The 18,889-nt window shown below is 51.5% G+C and overlaps 1 protein-coding gene and 1 long non-coding RNA gene across 13 annotated transcripts in view; one reads left to right on the top strand and one right to left on the bottom strand.

Moving 5' to 3' along the window:
• MSI2 (musashi RNA binding protein 2) overlaps positions 1 to 18,889 on the top strand; it is a 375,584-nt gene that overhangs the window by 116,997 nt on the left and 239,698 nt on the right. For all 12 annotated transcript variants that reach the window (XM_053910683.2, XM_053910686.2, XM_053910679.2 and 9 more), the window contains one exon: positions 11,985 to 12,077. In XM_053910683.2, coding sequence (XP_053766658.1) covers positions 11,985 to 12,077 — 93 coding nt within the window. The remainder of the gene's footprint in view (positions 1 to 11,984; positions 12,078 to 18,889) is intronic.
• On the bottom strand, positions 10,864 to 18,283 carry LOC139440289 (uncharacterized). The gene is made up of 2 exons (XR_011650404.1): positions 17,829 to 18,283; positions 10,864 to 17,746 (listed from the first exon to the last, which is right to left on the bottom strand). It is a non-coding gene; the product is annotated as an uncharacterized lncRNA (long non-coding RNA).

Genomic DNA, 18,889 nt, shown 5'->3' with positions numbered 1-18,889 from the left:
GCCCCCACCTTCCCTCCCACCCCATGGATGTTTCTGGAACAGTAGAATGGCAGAGCAGAGAGGGACCTTCTGATGGAGCTGACACCAGGCCACACACTGGTCACTAGGATTGGTGTCTAGGTACCTTCGTTCTGGTTCATGCTTTTGACGGCACTCTTGCCTGTGCTTCGTTGCCAGCACTGAGGTTAGGGTGACCCATTCCACCCCCTCCCACCTCCCCCTGGGCCCTGCTTTCCTCTTTAATGGACTGATTGAAGAGTCGCTCCCCTTTTTAAACCCTGTGGAGGTTTCCCTTGCCTCCCTGGCATGGCCTCCCTGCCCAGCCCCTCACCTCCTTGTATCCCATTGACCCCCGTGCTGTAGTCTTTCAGGTCCCTTTGCAACCCTTCAGCCACTGCTGCTGATGCTGCAGCCTCTGCCTGGAAGGCTCTTCTCCACTTCCTTTCCTCTCTGCCCCCTGCTGACCTCTAAGCCCCCGTTGAAGTCATGCCCACCCTGTACCCTCAAACCCCACCATACTACAACAGCAGCTTTTTACTTGACTGTAAGCACCTTTGATACAGAAACCAGATCTTATTCCACTTAACATCCACAGGGCCCAGCACAGTGCTTGGCACCTAGTAGGCCCTCAAAACAGGTTTGATGAGACAACAAATGCCTGTGTATGGCTTGCCACCAGACACACTCCTCTGCATTTATCTTCTTACTCCCTTGATCATCATTTTTGCTCTTCTTGGATTCAGCACATCTTTTGAGCACCTACTATGTGCCAGGTGCTTTTACATACTTATCTCTTGTGATGCTTATAGCAGCTCTGTGACGTATAGGCATTGCCCCCACCTCACACCACTCGCCTAAAATGACACAGCCAGGGAAGTGGCTGAGCTGGGACTGAATCCTAGCGCTTTGGGTCCAAGTCCCAGGCGCCTCCACTCTTCTGTGGCTTTTTTCCTTCTCATGTTCAGTGTGATAATAACGAAAAAGCATCTTTGCTTCATTGAGGTCTCCATCCCCCCACCTTTTCTCCCTCAGGACGGCAGAAGCTAGAGCCCTGATTGCACATTAGAATCTTCTGGGGGAATGTTTAAAAAATACTGCTGCCCGGACCTCTCTACGGACCAATGAAATCAGACTCCCCGAGGGTGGGGCCTGGCATCAGGTTTTAATGACTCCCCAGGTGATTCTAAGGTGCAGGCGGGGTTCTGCACGGTGGGAGTGTCAGTGAACCTGAAGCCTGGCTGAGCTCCCTGGATTAGGTAAAACTTGCTCATCAAGAACTGATTGCCATGTGCATCTAAAATATGTTAATGGAGGTAATCAAGGCTAAGTGTTAAGGCTGCCATTTCGCTCTTTTCATGAAATCAACTGGAGGGCTTGGGGGATGGGACGTTTTGGCCTCAGAGCCTGCCTACCAGCAGTGTTTTAACCTCTCCCGTTCGAGGAGCAATTTCGGTGTTGCTGAGGGCAAGGTGCCTCATCTCGCAGGTGGCGTCCAGTTTACAGAGGGGTGGGCCCCAGAAGTCGTCTTGTGGGCAGTCTTCTCCAGGATACAGCGGTGCCCCCCGAAGCTGGGTTTTCCTGTGCCAGACCTTTCTGACGTGGCTTCTCAGCAAGCCCTTGAGGTGTCCTCATGTCGTGTGGGGGACACAGAGGCCTTCCAGGATGGCAGGAAAAGAAGGGGGTATTTAGTTCAGGCTCTGAGAAACTTTGAAACACTTACTTTGGAGTGGGAAGCATCTCTCTGGCAGTTGCTCCCCAGGCAACCAGAAATGGTTTAGGGAAAGAGCAGTTGGGGGAGTAGGGAGGGGTGCTCTGAGCTCCTCACCATCGCTGTGTGTTCATAAACCCTGAGGCCTGCACACAGCCTGGCTTTAGTTCCCTGACCAGGGCCCGTGAGAAGGGCCTCAGGCACCTCTCAGCCTGGACTTGGGCACTGGAGGGGCTCAGGGTTGGGAGTGGAGAAACTATCAGGAAGGTTGGTGTAGGAGGCACAGGCTCTGGGCTTGGTTTTCCTTGGTGTCTGATACAGGGCTGTGTTCTTGGAGTAATAGCTTCACATTTGCTGTCTCTACTTCAGTCAGACCAGGGTCGTGGCCATATTTCAGGGGGGAGAAGTGAAGCCCAGAAGTGTTAAGAGACTTGACCTAACCTCGTCTGATCGACTGTGGCTGGGTATTTAGTATTGATGCGTCTCAGTGTACACAGAGGGGCTTGAAGACGCAAAACCGCGTGGACAGAGAGCAGATATTTTAAATGTCTTGTTCTTTCACTTGGATTGTTTCTGTAAGACAGAATCATGTTGACTGGTGCTCTAACCAGAGGGCCCGAGCTCATCCCTGTCACCATTTCTAGGGTCCTGCCCCTCACCGTGAGTCACCCTCTACATCTTTAGAAGAATTCCACCCTGGGTGGGCGAATCGGGCTGCCGTGGCTGGAGTGACAGACACAGGTGGAAGGAACTGAGTACACACCAGCCCGCCATCCTGCCTGGCCCTCCTTTCCCACCTCAGTTAAGAAACAGGTTTTTAAAGAACCTGCCTTGGCTGCCTTTCCCTTGCTGGGGCTTCGGAGGCACCTCTTCCGTGTGCAGAAACGCATGGCTTGCTGGCCCATTGAGCAAAAATAAAGTGTCCTTTCTTAATGTTGCTGAATACTGCTGCTGTAAAGATTATGGGTTTTAACTGCATCGGCGAATTGGCAATCATTTGAACACTGGGGAGAGTCTGTGGGGCCTTTTTCAGAGCGAGTGCAACTCATCTGTGGCAAGTACTGGGGCCCGGGGGCTCCGAGAAGGATGGGATGATAGGCAAATTACCTGTGGCTGCAGAGCAGCTCGGGGCCTGCGATGGGGCTGACGGCCGGGCCGCCAGCCATCTCACTCAGTATCACTTGATGCGCGGGTCATGATCCTTAATTTCCTGTGCGTTCCAAGGCAACACTCCATCTCCGCACCTTTCTCTGTTACCTCCCCAGCCCCCAGCCTGCGGGGCAGAGTCTAGGATATTACTCCCTGATAGCAATCTGCGGACGATGGGTCAGCCTCTCCGGCTGCAACTTTCCCCCCAAGGGTGAGAGGAAGTAGTATTTTTAAAATTAGCCTAGGAGGGAGCCAGGCAGAGGGCTCAGTGATGAGGATGGGGGTCTGAGCTCCCTGCTGAAGCAGCCCGATCATTTCATTACAAAATCACCTTCACCTGTTGGTGAGTTGCTGTTGTTTTAACCAGAGGTAATGCTGTAACCTGACTTTGTCTGGTAATTATGTGGAAATTATATTCTAGCCCCATATAGAGGAAGGCTCCTTCCAATTTTAAAGAGGTTTGGAGGGACTGCCAAAGTGTAGCCTGAACCCTCGCGCTCTCTGGCTACTAAGCTATAGATGGGGCGAGAGAGCTCTGAGCAACATCTTGGGTTATATCTGTAATTAGTTCCCTCTGAAGTTAAATTAATTTCTGCAACTGGCAACGTCAAACGCTGTTTCCCCTTTGCCCAGTGGTCAGGCACAGGTGAATCGAGGCGCACGGACTGGCTGGCGGAGGAAGCAGCCGGGAGCACACTGTGCCGGGCACTTGGGTTTATTTTAAGCCCGCTTTGCATTTAGACTCTCAACTTAGGGATCTTTTTGGCCTGTTACTTTTTTAAAGAAAAAAGCTTTATTGAGATATAATTCACAGGGCATATCATTTAGCCATTTAAAGCGTATATAGTTCAGGGGTTTCTGGTATATTCGCAGTTGTGTGTGCGCGTCACCACAGGCGGTGTTAGAACACTTCGTCCCTCAGGAAGAAACCCGTGCTGAGGACAGGCAGAGGGCCGTGGGCGCGAAAGGATGCTCCACGTCACTAGGCAGCAGAGAGATGCAAATTCAATCCATAATGAGATCCACTTCACACCGGTCAGAATGGCGATTTTTAATAAATCAACAAACAAGTGCTGGCGAAGATGTGGAGAAAAGGGAGGCCCTAGTGCACTGTTGGTGGCAATGCAGACTGGTACAGCCACTGTGGAAAACAGTATGGAATGTCCTCAGAAAACTAAAAATGGAACTACCTTTTGATCCAGTGATCCCATTCTTGTCATTATACACCAAGAATCCTGAATCACCAATTCAAAGAACCTGTGCACCCCAATGTTCATAGCAGCACTATTTACAAGAGCCAAGTGCTGGAAACAGACTAAGTGCCCATCAGTGAATGAGTGGACCAAAAAACTGTGGTACATTTACAAGATGGAATACTACGCAGCAGAAAGAAGGAACTCCTACCTTCACGACAGCATGGATGGAACTGGAGAGCAGTATGCTAAGTGAAGTAAGTCAGGCAGTGAGAGACAAGTACCATATGATCTCACCTATAAGTGGAACCTAATGAACAAAACAAGTGGGCAAGACAGAACCAGAGACATGGAAATAAGGAACAAAGTGGCAGTGACCGGAGGGGAAGGGGGAGGGGTCTAGTCACGTATAAAGGATCTATGGACAAAGACAGTGAGCGGGGGATTTACCGGGAGGGCGACGGAGAACGACATGGGAAACACTGGGACAACTCCGACTGAACAGCAGTAAAGAGAGAAAGAAACCCATGCCCCGTAGCTGTTACGCCCCCTTCCTCTCCTCCAGCCCTAAGCGACCACTAACATACTTTCTGCCTCTATAGATTTCCTATGAGGAACTTTCAATGAATGGAGTCATATAATATAATGCAGTCTTTTATGGCTGGCTTCTTTCAGGTAATGCGCTCAAGGTTCAGCCATGTTGTGGCACATGTCAGGACTGCATTCCTTTCTGTGGCTGGTTAATGTTCTGTTGTACAGATACATCACATGTAACGTATCCATTCACCCATGGATGGACATTTGGGGTCCACTTGTTGGCCATTATGAACAACGCTGCTGAGAAGATTGTGTGTAGAAGGTTTTGGGGAGACACACGTTTCAGTTTCCCTTGGGGTCACGCTAAGGGTGGAATCGTTGGGTCATCTGGTGACCCTGTGTTTAATTGTTGGAGGAACTGCCGGGTTGTTCCCATGGTGTTGGGACTGTCCTTTAGCCTCTTGGCTTCAAAATTGAAAAGGGCAGAGTCAGGCTTGCTCCTCACGGTGCCTTCTCATCTCTCCTTGTGCCTTTCTGCTCGGAGGACAGAAGACGCCTCAGTTGCAAATGCAGGTGTAGGAGGCTTTGGTGAATAGAAAGGGCAAGATTTTTTTTTTTAGACTTTTATTTTTTTATTTTCAGAGATGGGAAGGGAGGGAGAAAAAGGGAGAGAAGTATCGATGTGTGAGAGACACACCAGTCGGTTGCCTCCCATACATCCCCAACCAGGGACCTGGCCCACAACTCAAACATGCACCCCGACTGGTAACTGAGCCAGCGACTTTTTGGTTTGCAGGCAGGCACTCAATCTACTGAGCCACACCAGCCAGGGTGAAAGGGCAAGATTTTGACTCTCCGTTTTTGTCATCCCTAGTGCTGTGTGACTTTGGACTCTTAACTTCTCTGATCCTCGCTTCCCTGACTGTAGAAGAGAGGCTGTGTCCTGCCCTGGGACTGATGTGAGGCCTGAGGAAGGCAGCTCGTGAGGAAGGCACAGCCCCGGGCCTGCCCACAGTGCGGGCAGAGCACGCCGAACCTGAAGGAGACACGGGTGCTGGGGCTTTCAACAGGGAACAAGGACCTCCCTCAGTCTGCTGGATGTTCTTAGGCAGGCGCCCGCCCGTGTGGAAGCGCTGGCCTGGCTTGTCTGGTGTGTTTCACTGGAGGGGCACAGACCCCTGGGCAGCATTTGGGTTGCCTCTGTGTAGAGTTGGCCTTGCTCTCCGCACTCCTGCACCTCCCACCCAGTCTCACCTTACCTTGTCCCTGTGACCTCTGCCATGGCAGCAGCGCGGTGATGAGCGTGACCTGCCAGCCTCAGGAGGACGGGTTCAGACTGTCACATGCATGGGCATAACGTCCTCCTGCCCACGGTCAGGGGAGGGCTTCCCTGGGGACTCTCAGTCCACCATCACTAAGAACAGGTGAGGCGGAGGCCGTGGTGACCTGGGGCATCCCCCTAGCAGGGCTCTGTGTTAGTCTCCAAGGGCTGCCATCCAAATGAGCATGCACGGGGTGGTGTCCTCAGCAGAGATGAGCGCTCTCGCCCTGAGGCACTCTGAAGTCCAAAACGAGGTGTAGGCAGAGCCTCCTGGAGGCTCTGAGGGAGACACTTCCCGAGCCTCCATCCCATGCCTCCGTCCCACCTACTGGTAGCTGCTGGCAGTCCTTGGCGTCCCTTGGTTTGTAGGTACATCATCCCAGTCTCTGCTTCATCTTTGCATGAGCTTCTTTGTGTCCCCTTTTCTCTTCCTGTAAGGACACCAGTCATGAAGGGCCCACCCTGTGTCCAAGGTGGTTTCCTCTCAAGGTAGTTTACTAATTACATCTGCAAAGACCCTCTTTTCAGATAAGATCACCTCCTGGGGTTCCAGGTGGACATGAATATTGGCGGGGACTGCCGTCAACTCACCGCAGTCTCTTTTCTTCACCTGTGATTCTAGAAACATTTGGAGAAGATCCCCTGTACCTGACCCATATTCTGGTTTTGTTTGCCAAGTGAGTTTTGCCAGTGGATTCAGACATAGTGGTGGCAGCAAGATGATAGCTTAGGGGGAGGAGAGAAGGAGGACAAAGGTACCAGGGAAACTTAGGAATTTTAGAGACAAGCCCCTTGGAAGAAACACCCTAGGGAACGGGGCCTTGGAGTTCAGGACTGCTGTGACCTCCGTCAGTCCTGACAGAGCTTCTTTGCCACACAAAGGTTGGGCTCAGTTCTCAAATGCAGGGTGACACAGGACATCCAAGTGCCCACGAAGTTCAGGACCTGGGATGACATCGCGTGGTGTCCGCCAGTTTGTCCGCTCTCCCCTGGCACTCGCCTTGGCTTTAGCTGTCACGTGCATCGTCCCACTGGGCCCGATTTCCCGTCTGTGTCGGGGGGAGGGAAGGCCAGGTTTGCAGGAGCCCGCCCAGCACCGGGATTCTGACATCTTTTCTGGGTTCTCTCACCTTGGGGTTCCCACAGACGCAAGAGCACCTGTCGGCGAGCCTGTGTTCCTGGGCAGGGAATGTGACTCATTCGTTTTTTTTTCACCAGGGGAATTTGAACTCTTTGCAGGAAGATGGTGATAGCAGGAGTTGACTTAGTTTCTCCAGGCCTCTCCCACACCCATTGAAGGCTCCCTAGAGCCATTTTCTGCCTTCCCAGGCATTTGTCAGGATTAGGAGGTTCTCACCGTTATTTCCTTGTGAGACAACTAATGTTTGGGGGCCAATGTTCCAATCTCATTCTTGAGTAATTTTGCTCTTCACTGCACCCCCACCCCGCTCTCTGATTTGAACACACACACACACACCCTGCTTTATCCTATTTTATAAAAATACAACCTGTGGCCCCAGTCTGAGTGACCATTTGAGTTGGTGACGTATTTTTTAAAAGGGAATTTATGAAACTAAAAAAAAAAGAAAAAAAAAGCTCGTTGTCTTGTTAGAGACAGGAAGGTGGAGTGTTCTTCATAGCTCCAGTTAGCCGCTGGCTTTGGCCAGTTTTTACGTGTAAACAGCAATTTTCCGAACTGGAATGGTGCTGGGGTTTTCTCTGTGGAGCCAAGGGGTTTGTGGAGAGCAGTGATGTTTAGTTAAATTACAGGTCTAGACGCGAGACTTTGCAGCACCGAGCTGTGAGTCTGAACGCTCCCCACTCCCTGCGTGTGGCACACACAGACTCACACCGCTTCCCGGGGTGCTGTGCTACACTGTAAAGGGGGGCATCTGCTGAGGGGATGCTGCTCCCCAAGCGGTGCAGGGCTCCTGGTGGGTACCTAGTGTCTCAAGAGTGGAAAGCACTCACACACCAAAGTGTCTAACACAGCCTGTCCACCAAAAGCTCGTAGTGAAGGAAAGTTAAGATCAGTTTCCTAATGGACTTTGGGCTGAGCTCTCTCTGGCCCTTGTCATCCAGGTGCACCCCGGGGGCTGCGCAGGCCGGTGTGTGGGGCTGGCTTCCCCGTAGCTGGTGTGGTTAAGTGCTGCATGGGTATGAATGCTGGGGGTTAGGAAACAGTTACCGGATGGGCCTAACACAGGAAGAAAACACAGGTGTCTCTGTCTTGTGGGAGGGGAGGATTTTTTATCATGTGAAGACTGTGGAGCCAGGGGCCAGTGGGTAGCCTGCTCAGTGTGTGCAAGATCAGAAGAAAGTTGAAGTTCTGGGGGTACCAGGTGGCTCCTGGGGCAAATGGAAGCCAAGACTCAAACACTGGGAATGGGGAGGTGCCGCCACACACACACACACACACACACACGAATTCACATGCATACACGTGCACAGCAACTTGGATAATATTGATGAGAATTTGAGGGCCTCCATGCAGTTCCCCCAAGAGCCTGACAGACACCCCAGCCCTGTCCCCTTCCTGCCCTGCCCTCCTCAGAAGCCATGGACATGCAAGGGAAGAATGTACGATTCTCGAGTCCTCTGCCTGCTTCCTGAGTCCCTCTCCAGAATGCAAACCCTCAAGCAGTCCACAGTCCCATCTAGCAGCGATGCATGCATCAGGATTCCTGAAGGAAATCACTCCCGTGGCCCCTAGCACGTCCAAGGCAGGAGAGGTCCGCGTCCTGAGCTCCGTCGCCCAGCCGTGCTCCCTTCTCCTGCAGCCCAGTCATCGTGCGCAGCTAACCAAGTGTTGCGCATCTTCCCATGGGCCTCTTCACGTCTGGAAGGCCTGGATTAAACCAGTTTCCTTCAGTGTCTGCTGAAGGGTGGGACGCATCACTGTATCTGAGCTGGTTCCTGGAGAGGATGTTTTAGTGACTTGGACACTTTGGCTCATTGTCTGGGGCCTGGGATTTCTCATCCTCTTGCTTCTTTTATTTATTTTTTAAAAACTCTGTGAAATACCTTTTTAGGACTGTGTATTTACAGCTGGCTGTCCGCCCCAGTGTTTAGGGCTCCGTCTTGGCAAGTTTATGGCTATAAGGCAACAGTGGAGGGTGTAAGAGGGGACCCTTGCATTTCACCAGTTGCTGGGGAAGGAACATCCTGTTATTTGGAATGAAGACACATTGGTTGTTTAATTTCTGAGTCCGTGTGAACATTTGGAATATAAATAAGACCTGGCTCTGACCAACGTGTAAGTTAGACCATGGGGTTCACGTTCTAGAATGCCTCTCCTGAGTTTAAGTCGAAAACCCCACTTGTGCATGCTTGTGGATCATATTGGGTTTCCTTTATAGATCTTTAATTACTTGGCTGGGGTAAAAAACAAGGAAAGAAGAATGTAAAATGAAACTGTTGGGAGTCTTTGCCCGTGTGAAATCATATGGAATGCAGGAGCGTGTTTCTGAAATGCAGTGGAAGGAACGGGGCAGTAAGGGGAGAGGTGTCAAAGTTTTCTGTGCAAGGTGTCATTCTGCTGCGCATTTATCCTGAGCTGGAAGGATGAATTTAGCAACAGAGTTAGGATTTGGTTACAATGGCCATTTATTTAGTGTCTACCTGATATCCCACTAGGCACTTTGGCATATGTTGTTTAATTTAGTTCTAATAGGAACCTTGTGTGGTAGGTGAATTATTGTATCCCCGTTTTATAGTGGATTACACTCCATATTACATTAGAAGGTAAGGTCCAGCACCTAGCAGCACTTAATGTATCTGTTGAATGAACACATGAGGGAAGTTCAGTTAGTAAAACCTGGCGATTAGCTAGTGTGGGGAGAGATTGAAATCCGGAGAGGGCCCGCTGGCGTTTCACTGTGGGGTGACCTTGTCCGCCAGGGAGGCTTACCGAATGGAAAAGAACTGAGGTGTGCGATGCGGAGAATAAGATGACACCTCTTAACGAGAGGTTCTTGGGGCTTGGTGGTGTGGACACAGGTGGGATTGTCACAGAATGTCCTCACGTGCGTGAGCTCATCTAACCTCCCAGTCACCTGAAAGAGACGACACCCAGTAAATCACAGTGCTAAACACAAGTGCAAACCACTGCACAGCTCTCCCAGCCGACAGGAAGTTGCCAGGGCAGTGTCCTCTTAAAATAGTGCAGGAAGTCCATTATTTCCCAAGGATATTCCAGTTTGGGCTCAGTCAGCAGGCTGCGTTGGCACATGTCCCCTCTGGGAGCCACTAAGCTACAGCGGGAGCTCTTGAAGCCTGAGAGCCACCTCCGCCTCCTCGGCCTTCCTGTGCTTGTAGATTCACGAGCCTTCAGGGGTAGGTGGGACCTGGAGCTCCAGGGCGGGACTTGAGCTGTGCAGAGGGCAGAACCCAGAGCTCCAGGTGGGCCTTGTCCAGGGTCCCACCCAGACTGAAAGAAACTCAGAGGCAGGTTTCTAGGGCCTTTTGCCCTCCACAGCACGGCCTCCCAGTAACCACTGGGCCTGAGGTGAGCCTCGATTGAGGCTCTCCTGTTGGAGGTGGGTGGGTTGGTTTTTTCTCTCAACACAGTGGTTCGGAGCCTGGGTGGTAACAGTGACCCAGGCACCCACGGCCCCTGCACTTGGGTCTCTGGGGTCGAATCATGTAATAGACACGTGTAACATTGTGGGTTTTTAAAAATGCATTCCAAGATTTGTCCGTTCCTTTATTTTCGGGTTTCGGTCATGCTTTTCTTTGTACGTGTGTTCTCATCGAACACTTCTCCCCAGCTTTTACGGAGGTATCATTGACAAATGAGAGCGTCAGGTGTTTACAGCACATGACATTACGACTTGGCATCTGCATGCATTGTGACTGGGTTCCTCCCGAGTTAAGACATGTGCTTTTCTATTACATGCAACCAAACTGGTAAGACCCTGCGCCCACTGAGTTTCTAACTTCTTTATTTGACTTCAAAAAAAAAAAAAAAAAGCCACATAGCCTAAAGGTCTTCAGAATAAAATTTATTTTCTTTTTTCTCCTCGGCTCCTACATGTTAAGATGTGTGGTCTCTGCTGCCCTGAAAGTTCATGGCGTGGAGCTCCCCTCGCCCTTTGCTGTGGGACCGGTGGAATTCGGAAACGGGGCCACACACCTTTGTTTCTGCACCCACCACACATTCCAGGGCTCCACGTGCCTGGCTGGCGTTGTGGGGGCTGCCGAGAGGACTCAGGAGCCTGTCTTCTGGGAGAGGAAGTAAGGAAGACAGGGCTGTTGATGACTTCAGCACTAGGTGGAAAGTAGCGTAGTGAGTGCTGTGAGAGGCTGATGGGCCCAGTGTTGGGGGATTCAGAAGAGGGAAGAACAGCTTCTGGATGGGGCGACATGGTAGATATTTCGAAGTCTGGAGAAGGTTGTGGGATCTGGGAGGGTGGTCACAGTTGGCCATGGGAGACTGAGACATGGAGAAGCATGCCAAGGAGAAGGACGGATGTAGACAGGGGTGCGGAGACCTGGAGACTAGCTGGGCTCGGCTGAGTGTAGGAGAAGCAAGGTGAATCATGAGAGACGGAGAGGAAGGGGGATGGAGGGCTGAGCCTGGCAGGTGGCTTTTGTGTTTCTTACCGGCAGACATACACCACCACGCAGAACCGCTCAGTGTAGACAGTCCACACGTATTTTTGAATTACGTGTGATTTTCCGATGGGCAGGTTTTGTGGGTGCTTTCTGGGCGGCAGATTTTTACGCATGCAGTTCTGTTTTGTTCGTGTCGCTTAGGTTAAATAGCGCGGACCCGCGACTTTTCTCTCTGGGCTGGTATGTCAGAAGGAAGCTGAGCATTATGGCTAAAGAGGTTCTGAAGTCCACTCTGGGTCTGTGTCACCCCCGAGGCTTCAGGTTGTGGCCCACAGGCCTCAGATACCCAGAGTGACTCTCCGGCACCCTGCGACATCTGTAGGGCCCACTCCACGCAGCCTGAGTCTGTCCACAGCTGCCTTCCTAGGGAAAGGTGGAGAGCGGCTTGTTTCAGCATCTTGGCGGGCGTCGCCTTAGGTAACCTGGTTAACCTGTGTCCTCCTCTTGTCACTTCTTGCAGATGGTCACAAGAACAAAGAAAATATTTGTAGGCGGATTATCTGCGAACACGGTGGTGGAAGACGTAAAGCAATATTTCGAGCAATTTGGCAAGGTAAGCGGCGTGTGAGGGTGGCAAGCGCGTGCTTGATCAGTCCTGAGGAGGGGCTGCTGTGGCCCCTGCCTTTGCCACAGCTGTGTCTTCAAGAACGATGTCTTTGAACTTGGCTGTCAAGATTTAAGTGAAATTCAGCAGGAGCTGAGATGGAAGAGCCCGCCTTGTTGGCACGACGCCCCACGTGCCTGGAGGGACAGACCGGGTGGCCTTTGAGCATGGTGGTGCTGGTTTGTCTGGCCACATGGGGCCTGGGCTGGGAGCTGGCGGTGGCAGCAGCTGGGGGGAGATGTGGGACTGAGTCACAGGGTGGGAGCTCCCACAGAAGCTGCTAGAGGCCTGTGAGTCAGTGCTGGGCTTCTTTCTGTGCCTTTCTGGATAATGGGTTGAGAGAAGAGCCTCCTGGGGCTTTTTGCAGTAAACTGTCCCCTGTCAAATGCCCAAGGAAACTCAGGAAGGATGCTGGGCCTGCACCCTATCAGAACATCTGTAAGACAGCAGTAAAATTATTCCCTGGGCTCTGCTGCTGGGACAGGCTGAGAGCAACGCTGGACACCCCAAATCAGTCAGGAAACGGAGTGTGAGAGTGTGTGCGCCAGACAGACGGAATACATAACCACAGTGTGTGTTCAGTTCAGCCTCTTTCTAGTCTGTGGGGGAGCTGGTGCTTTGGAGAGTGGGCTCTTCTGTGATGACACATTCCTTAGATGCCAGTTGCCCCAAGGCTCCCACAGGGCAGCTTGTGGGGAGCTGACCCTTATTGGCTCCTGTGTTCCAGTAGGCTGGCAGGGGAGAGTCTGCTCTTTCTGCTTCCTGTATCTGTGAGTAGCTATCGACATTGTCTTGGGAGCCAGGTGTGAGATGGTTCCTTCTGTACAGGTCTGCGCCACCCCTCCCCCAGCCCCTGCTGAAGGGCTGACGTGGCAGAGGGCCGCATCCTGCGAGAAGGCCCTGCACCCGTTCTAAGCGCTGTCACCCACATCCCCCTCACCCCCGCCGACCAGTCATGCTTGTCTTGGTGGCACAGAGGCACTGTACCCACTGCCCAGTCTGAAGGTTCTGTGCTTTAGTCACTTGCCCAAGGCGATGGCAGCTGTGACCCTGCCCCCAGGTATGTCCAGTTGTGAGCTACTGTCTGGGAAGAGTGACCTGACCTCTATTTAGCCTCAAAATGGAGATTTTTTTTTTTTTTTTTTTTTTTTTTTTGGTCTCTGGTATTAATCAATTTCTGCATGGATGGGAGAACAAGCAACAAAGAGAAACCAGCCTCCTCCAGCCCAGCCTTGTATTCAGAATGGCGTTTAACTGCCCTTCCAGGTCGGTCACGAAAAGCCGCCTTCCCCGGGGCCCTGTCTGCACTGCCAGTTGGGGGCTGATTCATTCCAGCCGGTTCTGAAAAACAGCTGAGTACGTTGGTGACCCTGCATGTTATCCTCGGATGGAAAGCACCGAGGGGGATTTGTTCGTCGTCGGCAGCCCCACCCTGCCTAGGGAGAGAGATTGGAAATAATTAAACAAGACAAGTCCGGCTAGCGTAATGGAAGGCTCCGGAGTGCGAGCCGCCTTGCTACCATTCCACCTTGAAAACAGGCCAGGGGTAGTGTTTGCAAACATGAGGTGGGATTTCTTTTTCGAGCCATAACCTGCCTGGGAATCTCGTGGGCCTGTTTGTGGGTGTCAGGGAAGTGGATGCTGCCCAGATGGGCTGTTAGCATGCTCCAAACAGGCTTGTACTTGCCACATCTCCACATTCCCAACTCTCGGTTTCTTTCTCTCTCCCCTTCCTCCTTTCTCCTTCCGTCGTTTTTCATTAGCACGCACAGTTGCGACCCAGTGTGCCAGCAGTGGGAGGCTCTGCGAGCTCTGGCCAGGCCCACGGCAGTGGCGGTCGCTGCCCTGAGAACACTCGTCCCCTTGTCTGGGAGGCAGTCACAGACTGTCTTCCTGGCGTGGCCCTGGCCTGGTCTGAAGCCACTCAGTCAATTTTGCAGTAACATTTGTGAATTCCAGCAGGATGGCTAAACTTCTCCAGTGTTTCATTAAAGGACTAGCGAGGCTTTTGGATGTATCAAAACCATCATGCTCTCTGCTCATGTTGTCGGGGCTTGTTTCATACACACGCTCTGTGTATTCTTACCTGGGTCTGTCTTTAGAATAGCTTCGTCCTGCTTTGGCTGGTGGCTAGTGTTACATTAGTGTCCCCTGGGGCAGGGCCCATCACCTCTCGGGATTCTGGTATGATTCAGTGGAATCCAGAATGATCAAAGGAGGGGAGACTCTGCCTCTGGGCCTTGCGGGCAGAGAAAATCCAGCAGCCTTGAAAGGAGGTAACGAATTGACAAACTGACTACCCTTCAGCAGTTTCTATCCGGGAAGAGGGAACCAGGCCAGACACACGCATGCACACACACTTGCATGAAGTACCTTCACGCATTCCTGACTTTGTAAAGTTGTTCGGAGCCCTTTTCAGTGGGTTTGCTGCGAATTGGTTAAGTGAGGTGTAATGTTATTACTTAGTGAGTGCATGCTAAGTGTTGGATACTGGGTCAAGCCACTGGCTTACATTACATCATTCCGTCCTTCCCTGGCAGGCTGGTGGGGGTACCGCCCATTCTGTAGGTTGTTAAGTCTTTGACCTAAGGTCACAGCCCCCCTGAAAGATGGGGGATACAGAGTGGGGTACACACTCCCCTTGTAGGCTTGTCTGATAACCTGAACTCTGGGCGTCGTTCCAACCACTGAAGGAGCCACAGGAGGGACTCAGAGAGGGGAGGATGCAAAAGCAAAGGGAAGATTGTGCCCCTCCGTGTGCCCCGGACAGTCTGGGAGCCTGCATGCACATCGCCCCAGTCCATCTGCACGGTGGAGTTGGGATCGCCGGCCTGTTCGGTGAAGGTGGGCAGTAAGGCTCAGGGAGGCAAAGTCTCAGCTAAGACCGTGCAGGTAAGACAGTATAACAGCCAGAGTTCACACCCTACCTACTTCCTCTTCTTCTGAGTTAGAACTTTCCATCTGCAGTCTCCACTCAGGGTTCGCCACCCCCTTTTTAGGTTTCCCTTGCTGTCATGCCTCTCTCCTTCCCCTCTCCTCAGCTTGCCCGGGGTGGCAGCTGCTTCCACTGTTTATTTCTGGTGGCAATCAAGATGGGTGAGCCTGCCATCATGGGGCTGAGCTAAGGGCGCTGAAATCTGTCATTACTGGAAGCCAAGTGGGTGCGGCACGACACACCGGGAGCTTTAAATAACTCAAATTGGAGGCTTGGAAACCCTTTTGTGCTTTTCTCTGACTTTTCTCCCAGAGGCTTTACCTGCCCCCCACCCCGGTTAGGGATGTTGAGACTTGTTTATATTCAAGATGAGATCACACAGTGTGGCCCTTGGCAGAAGGACTTGGCTAGCTGGGATGGCCATCCCCAGCTGCCCCGGTGTTGTCATTGGACAGAGGGAGGGTGGGCGTTGTTCCGACTCCCTCGTGATGGGTCCGACTCCACTGTGATACCACACGGGCCATTTCCTTCCTGGCCTCAGGTTTTCATCTGAGGGAAGGGATTTGAAGATTTGTAAAGGTCAGGCAGTACACATTTTTGGCTCCGCAGACCATATAGTCTCTGTGACAACTCCTCACTTCTGCTGTTGTATGGAGAAGCAGCCATAGCAAACAATTGGGTGTGGCTGTGTTTCAATAAAACTTTATTTACAAATGCAGGTGATGGGCCACGTGTGGCCGGTGGGCCGTAGTTTCCCAGCCCCTTGACTGGAGTATTCCTAAGGTTGCTTTCAAACATGAAAATTCAATAATTTAGAAAGTGGCTTAAATACACATGCATAGTTGGGTAGGTAGATGTCTGTAACCAAAACAAGGTATTATCAGTAGTAATAAGCATGACATAATAAGCAAAAACAGTCATAACTGCAGTGGAGTTAATTTCTGGACTTAAGATGCAGGGGCGGTGACTCCTCTACTTGGAAAACGCTGCTGTTTGTAAACTGGAATCTTCGTCCTATGAGTAGGATCCAGGTCACCTGCAGAGTATTTCCCACTCCCTGTTTGTTACATGCATTAGATCTCAACTGATGAAGACTCAGAATTTGTGGAATTCAGCTTGTACTAGGACGATTCCTTGAGTTGATATTTCTGAATTAGAGGGCTGCGTGCTTTGTGCTAAGCTTTTTAATGCACTTAAAAATGCGATTCTCACGGCTGTGAGGCAAGATAGGTAGAACATCTGTCTGTAGATGAAACAATAATGTTGAGAAAGGTCAATACATTGTCCAAGATCACACGGCCCAGGCTGGGTGGAGCGCGGATGCTACTCACGTTCCTACCATGTAGCCCTCACCCCTTTTCACCGTTTGTGAGCCCACACTTCCCACTTTACCACCAGCACCCTGCACACCCAGGGAGCAGGTTTTGTTCACTTGTCAAGACTATCGATACATAGTGATTTATTTTACTGTGTCGGTTTCGTAGTGGACGTTATCTGTGCTCTTCATTCCATGCATACAGGAATGATGTATATAGCCCATTCCAAAAAATGGCACGTGAGCAATGCTCTGGGTATGCACACACAGACCCTGGCGACGCCTCGGCCTCTGCGCCACTCTTCTCCCCACATCCCATCCTGAGCAGCCCAGCTCGGTAATTAAAAAGCACCGGATCAAAGGAAGTCCATGCGTGTGGGTTTCTTCCTTCTCCCCTCTAGGCCCCTCCTCAAGTGCCCGTTTCTTAAATTCTCACTTATAGGATTTTGGAGATCAAACAGAGGCCTTCACACATAATGAATTCTCGGCTTCGTCCGGATGGAGTAGTCCTGCACCTTTCAGCGGCTCACCTCAACATTAGGGCCGCCCGCCCGGTGCCGAGCTCGTGAGGCAGTTCTCACTTTATGTAACTCCTGTGAAAGCGGAGCAGCCCGCATCTGGAGGCTTCCAATTATACTTCACATGCTGAACTGTGTAATTAGTTTGGAAGACTTACGCTTAGTCATTGGTTTATCCTAATCGGCTTTGGCTTTCCCCACCAACAAAGTGAGCTTATTTTGCTAAGCTGAAACGACTCTGCACCCTTTGTTCCAGCCTTTTATTGTCTCATTCCTTTCATTCTGTTTTACTGCCAAAGTTCTGTTTCATTAGGCCTACAAGTCATTTCCAATTCAGTGGGCTGCTACAATCCGGCCTTTATCACTCGGCTGCCCTGGTTCCCATGTCCCTTCTGGGCCAGTGCCCGAATTTGTGGTTTGACAGGAGGGCTTTAACCCCTTCCTGGGCCAGCCCCTCCTGGCAGTGGATGGGAAAATAAGGCCTTAAAGGAAACGTTTTAGAAAGTTACAGCTCTTTAGGTCTCCTCAAAGGGGAGCCTGGTGGAAACAAGGTGAAAGTGGGGGGCCTTGGAGTCTTTTTGTTGGATTGAGGTTGTGTGCGGGCCTCGAAAAGTTGACTTGAGCCACAGAGAACAGTGCGTGAAAGCTTTTTGGAAGAGAAAAGTTGGAAACCAGAATGAATCGGCTTTTTAGCATAATGAGATCTTACTTATCCCGCTTGTGCGGGGCACTGTCCTCCGAGGCAGTCTGCCACCCGTCACGCTCAGCTCCCGGTCTCACGCACAGGTACGGCGGGGGCGTCCCCGGCCGCGGCTCGGATCCTCCTTTTGATACCGTTCCTGTGAGGAGACTAAGATCTCGAATAAAAACATTAGAAAGCCTTTGAAACTCAGAAGGCTAGAGATTCGTGAGAAAATAAATAAGCAAGTTACCGTCTCCCTGTGATCCTGGGGTAAAACTCTGTTGCTTCCGAATGTGTTTTGTAGATGAACCGAGCTCCGTGCTGCGTGGCTCTCTCGGATCAGGCTTGGGAAACAAAAGTCCTGCCTGTCCTTTGCGGGCATCAAAGCTCCCACGAAGCGTTTGTCTTCTGAAGTGGTTTGTACAGGTGGACTGACTGGGAAGTGGCCGGCGTGCCTGGGCCTCGCCTGTCATCTGCTCGCCCTCGCTCCGGAGGGCCTTGATGTCCTTCAGACCTTGAATTATGACTGTAGAGTGGACCAGGAAGGACCTTTTGCCTCTCCCCTTCCGGGCTGGCCAGGCTGAAGGCTACTTTTGTGTTTAAACTCTCTTCCTGTAATAGCCCAGAACAAGGCCAACACTGTCCTCACGTTTTACTAATTCTCTGTCTGCTTTGTGTCGGTCTCTGCCTTCGGAAGTGTGTCATACGGGGGAGGGGACTTTGTTTGCCCTCTGACCTCTGGCAGGGCTGCCGAGTGCAAAACTTCTCAGTTAGCAAACAGGAGGAGCCTGCCTCATCTGCCTGTCTCCGCCTTCTGGGCCAGGTGGCAGCGAGCCCGTGGGCAGTTCCCCACGAGTAACCCGACCCCCCCAGCTTCGCAGGTAAACCTTCCTGCCGAACAAGTTTGTGTTTTCCTGGTGAACTTCTTCCTCCACAGACCAACCCCGTCGCTGTGGAGGGAGGGGAGTTAGAAATAGATTGAGCACCCCAGCCTCGCTTCTCTGGAGTCATTCCCCCCACCTCTTTTTATTTGTGCCATAAAAAGGAGCTCCTGAAATAGATTAGTGGGCTTCTAGGAAAACGTCCCCATTTCCCTTTTAGTGTGTAAAATATAGCCAGCTGTCGGTAAGCAAATGCATCGGACATTATTATTGCTCTGTTAACCGTGTTTTTAAAAAAAAATACAAGTAGAAAAATAGGATGCCTTCCGGGGAGCAATCTGGGAAAACTTTGAGATTATGCGAATCAAATGCCACGGTCGCATTCACAGTAGGTAGAAGAACAAGGCCCCACCTTCCTCTGGCTTTGTTG

Source organism: Desmodus rotundus, chromosome 9, assembly GCF_022682495.2.
Source record: "Desmodus rotundus isolate HL8 chromosome 9, HLdesRot8A.1, whole genome shotgun sequence".
Taxonomy (NCBI): Eukaryota; Metazoa; Chordata; class Mammalia; order Chiroptera; family Phyllostomidae; genus Desmodus; species Desmodus rotundus.
Note: the sequence above shows the minus strand (reverse complement) of the source record. Positions and strands in the feature narration are given on the sequence as shown.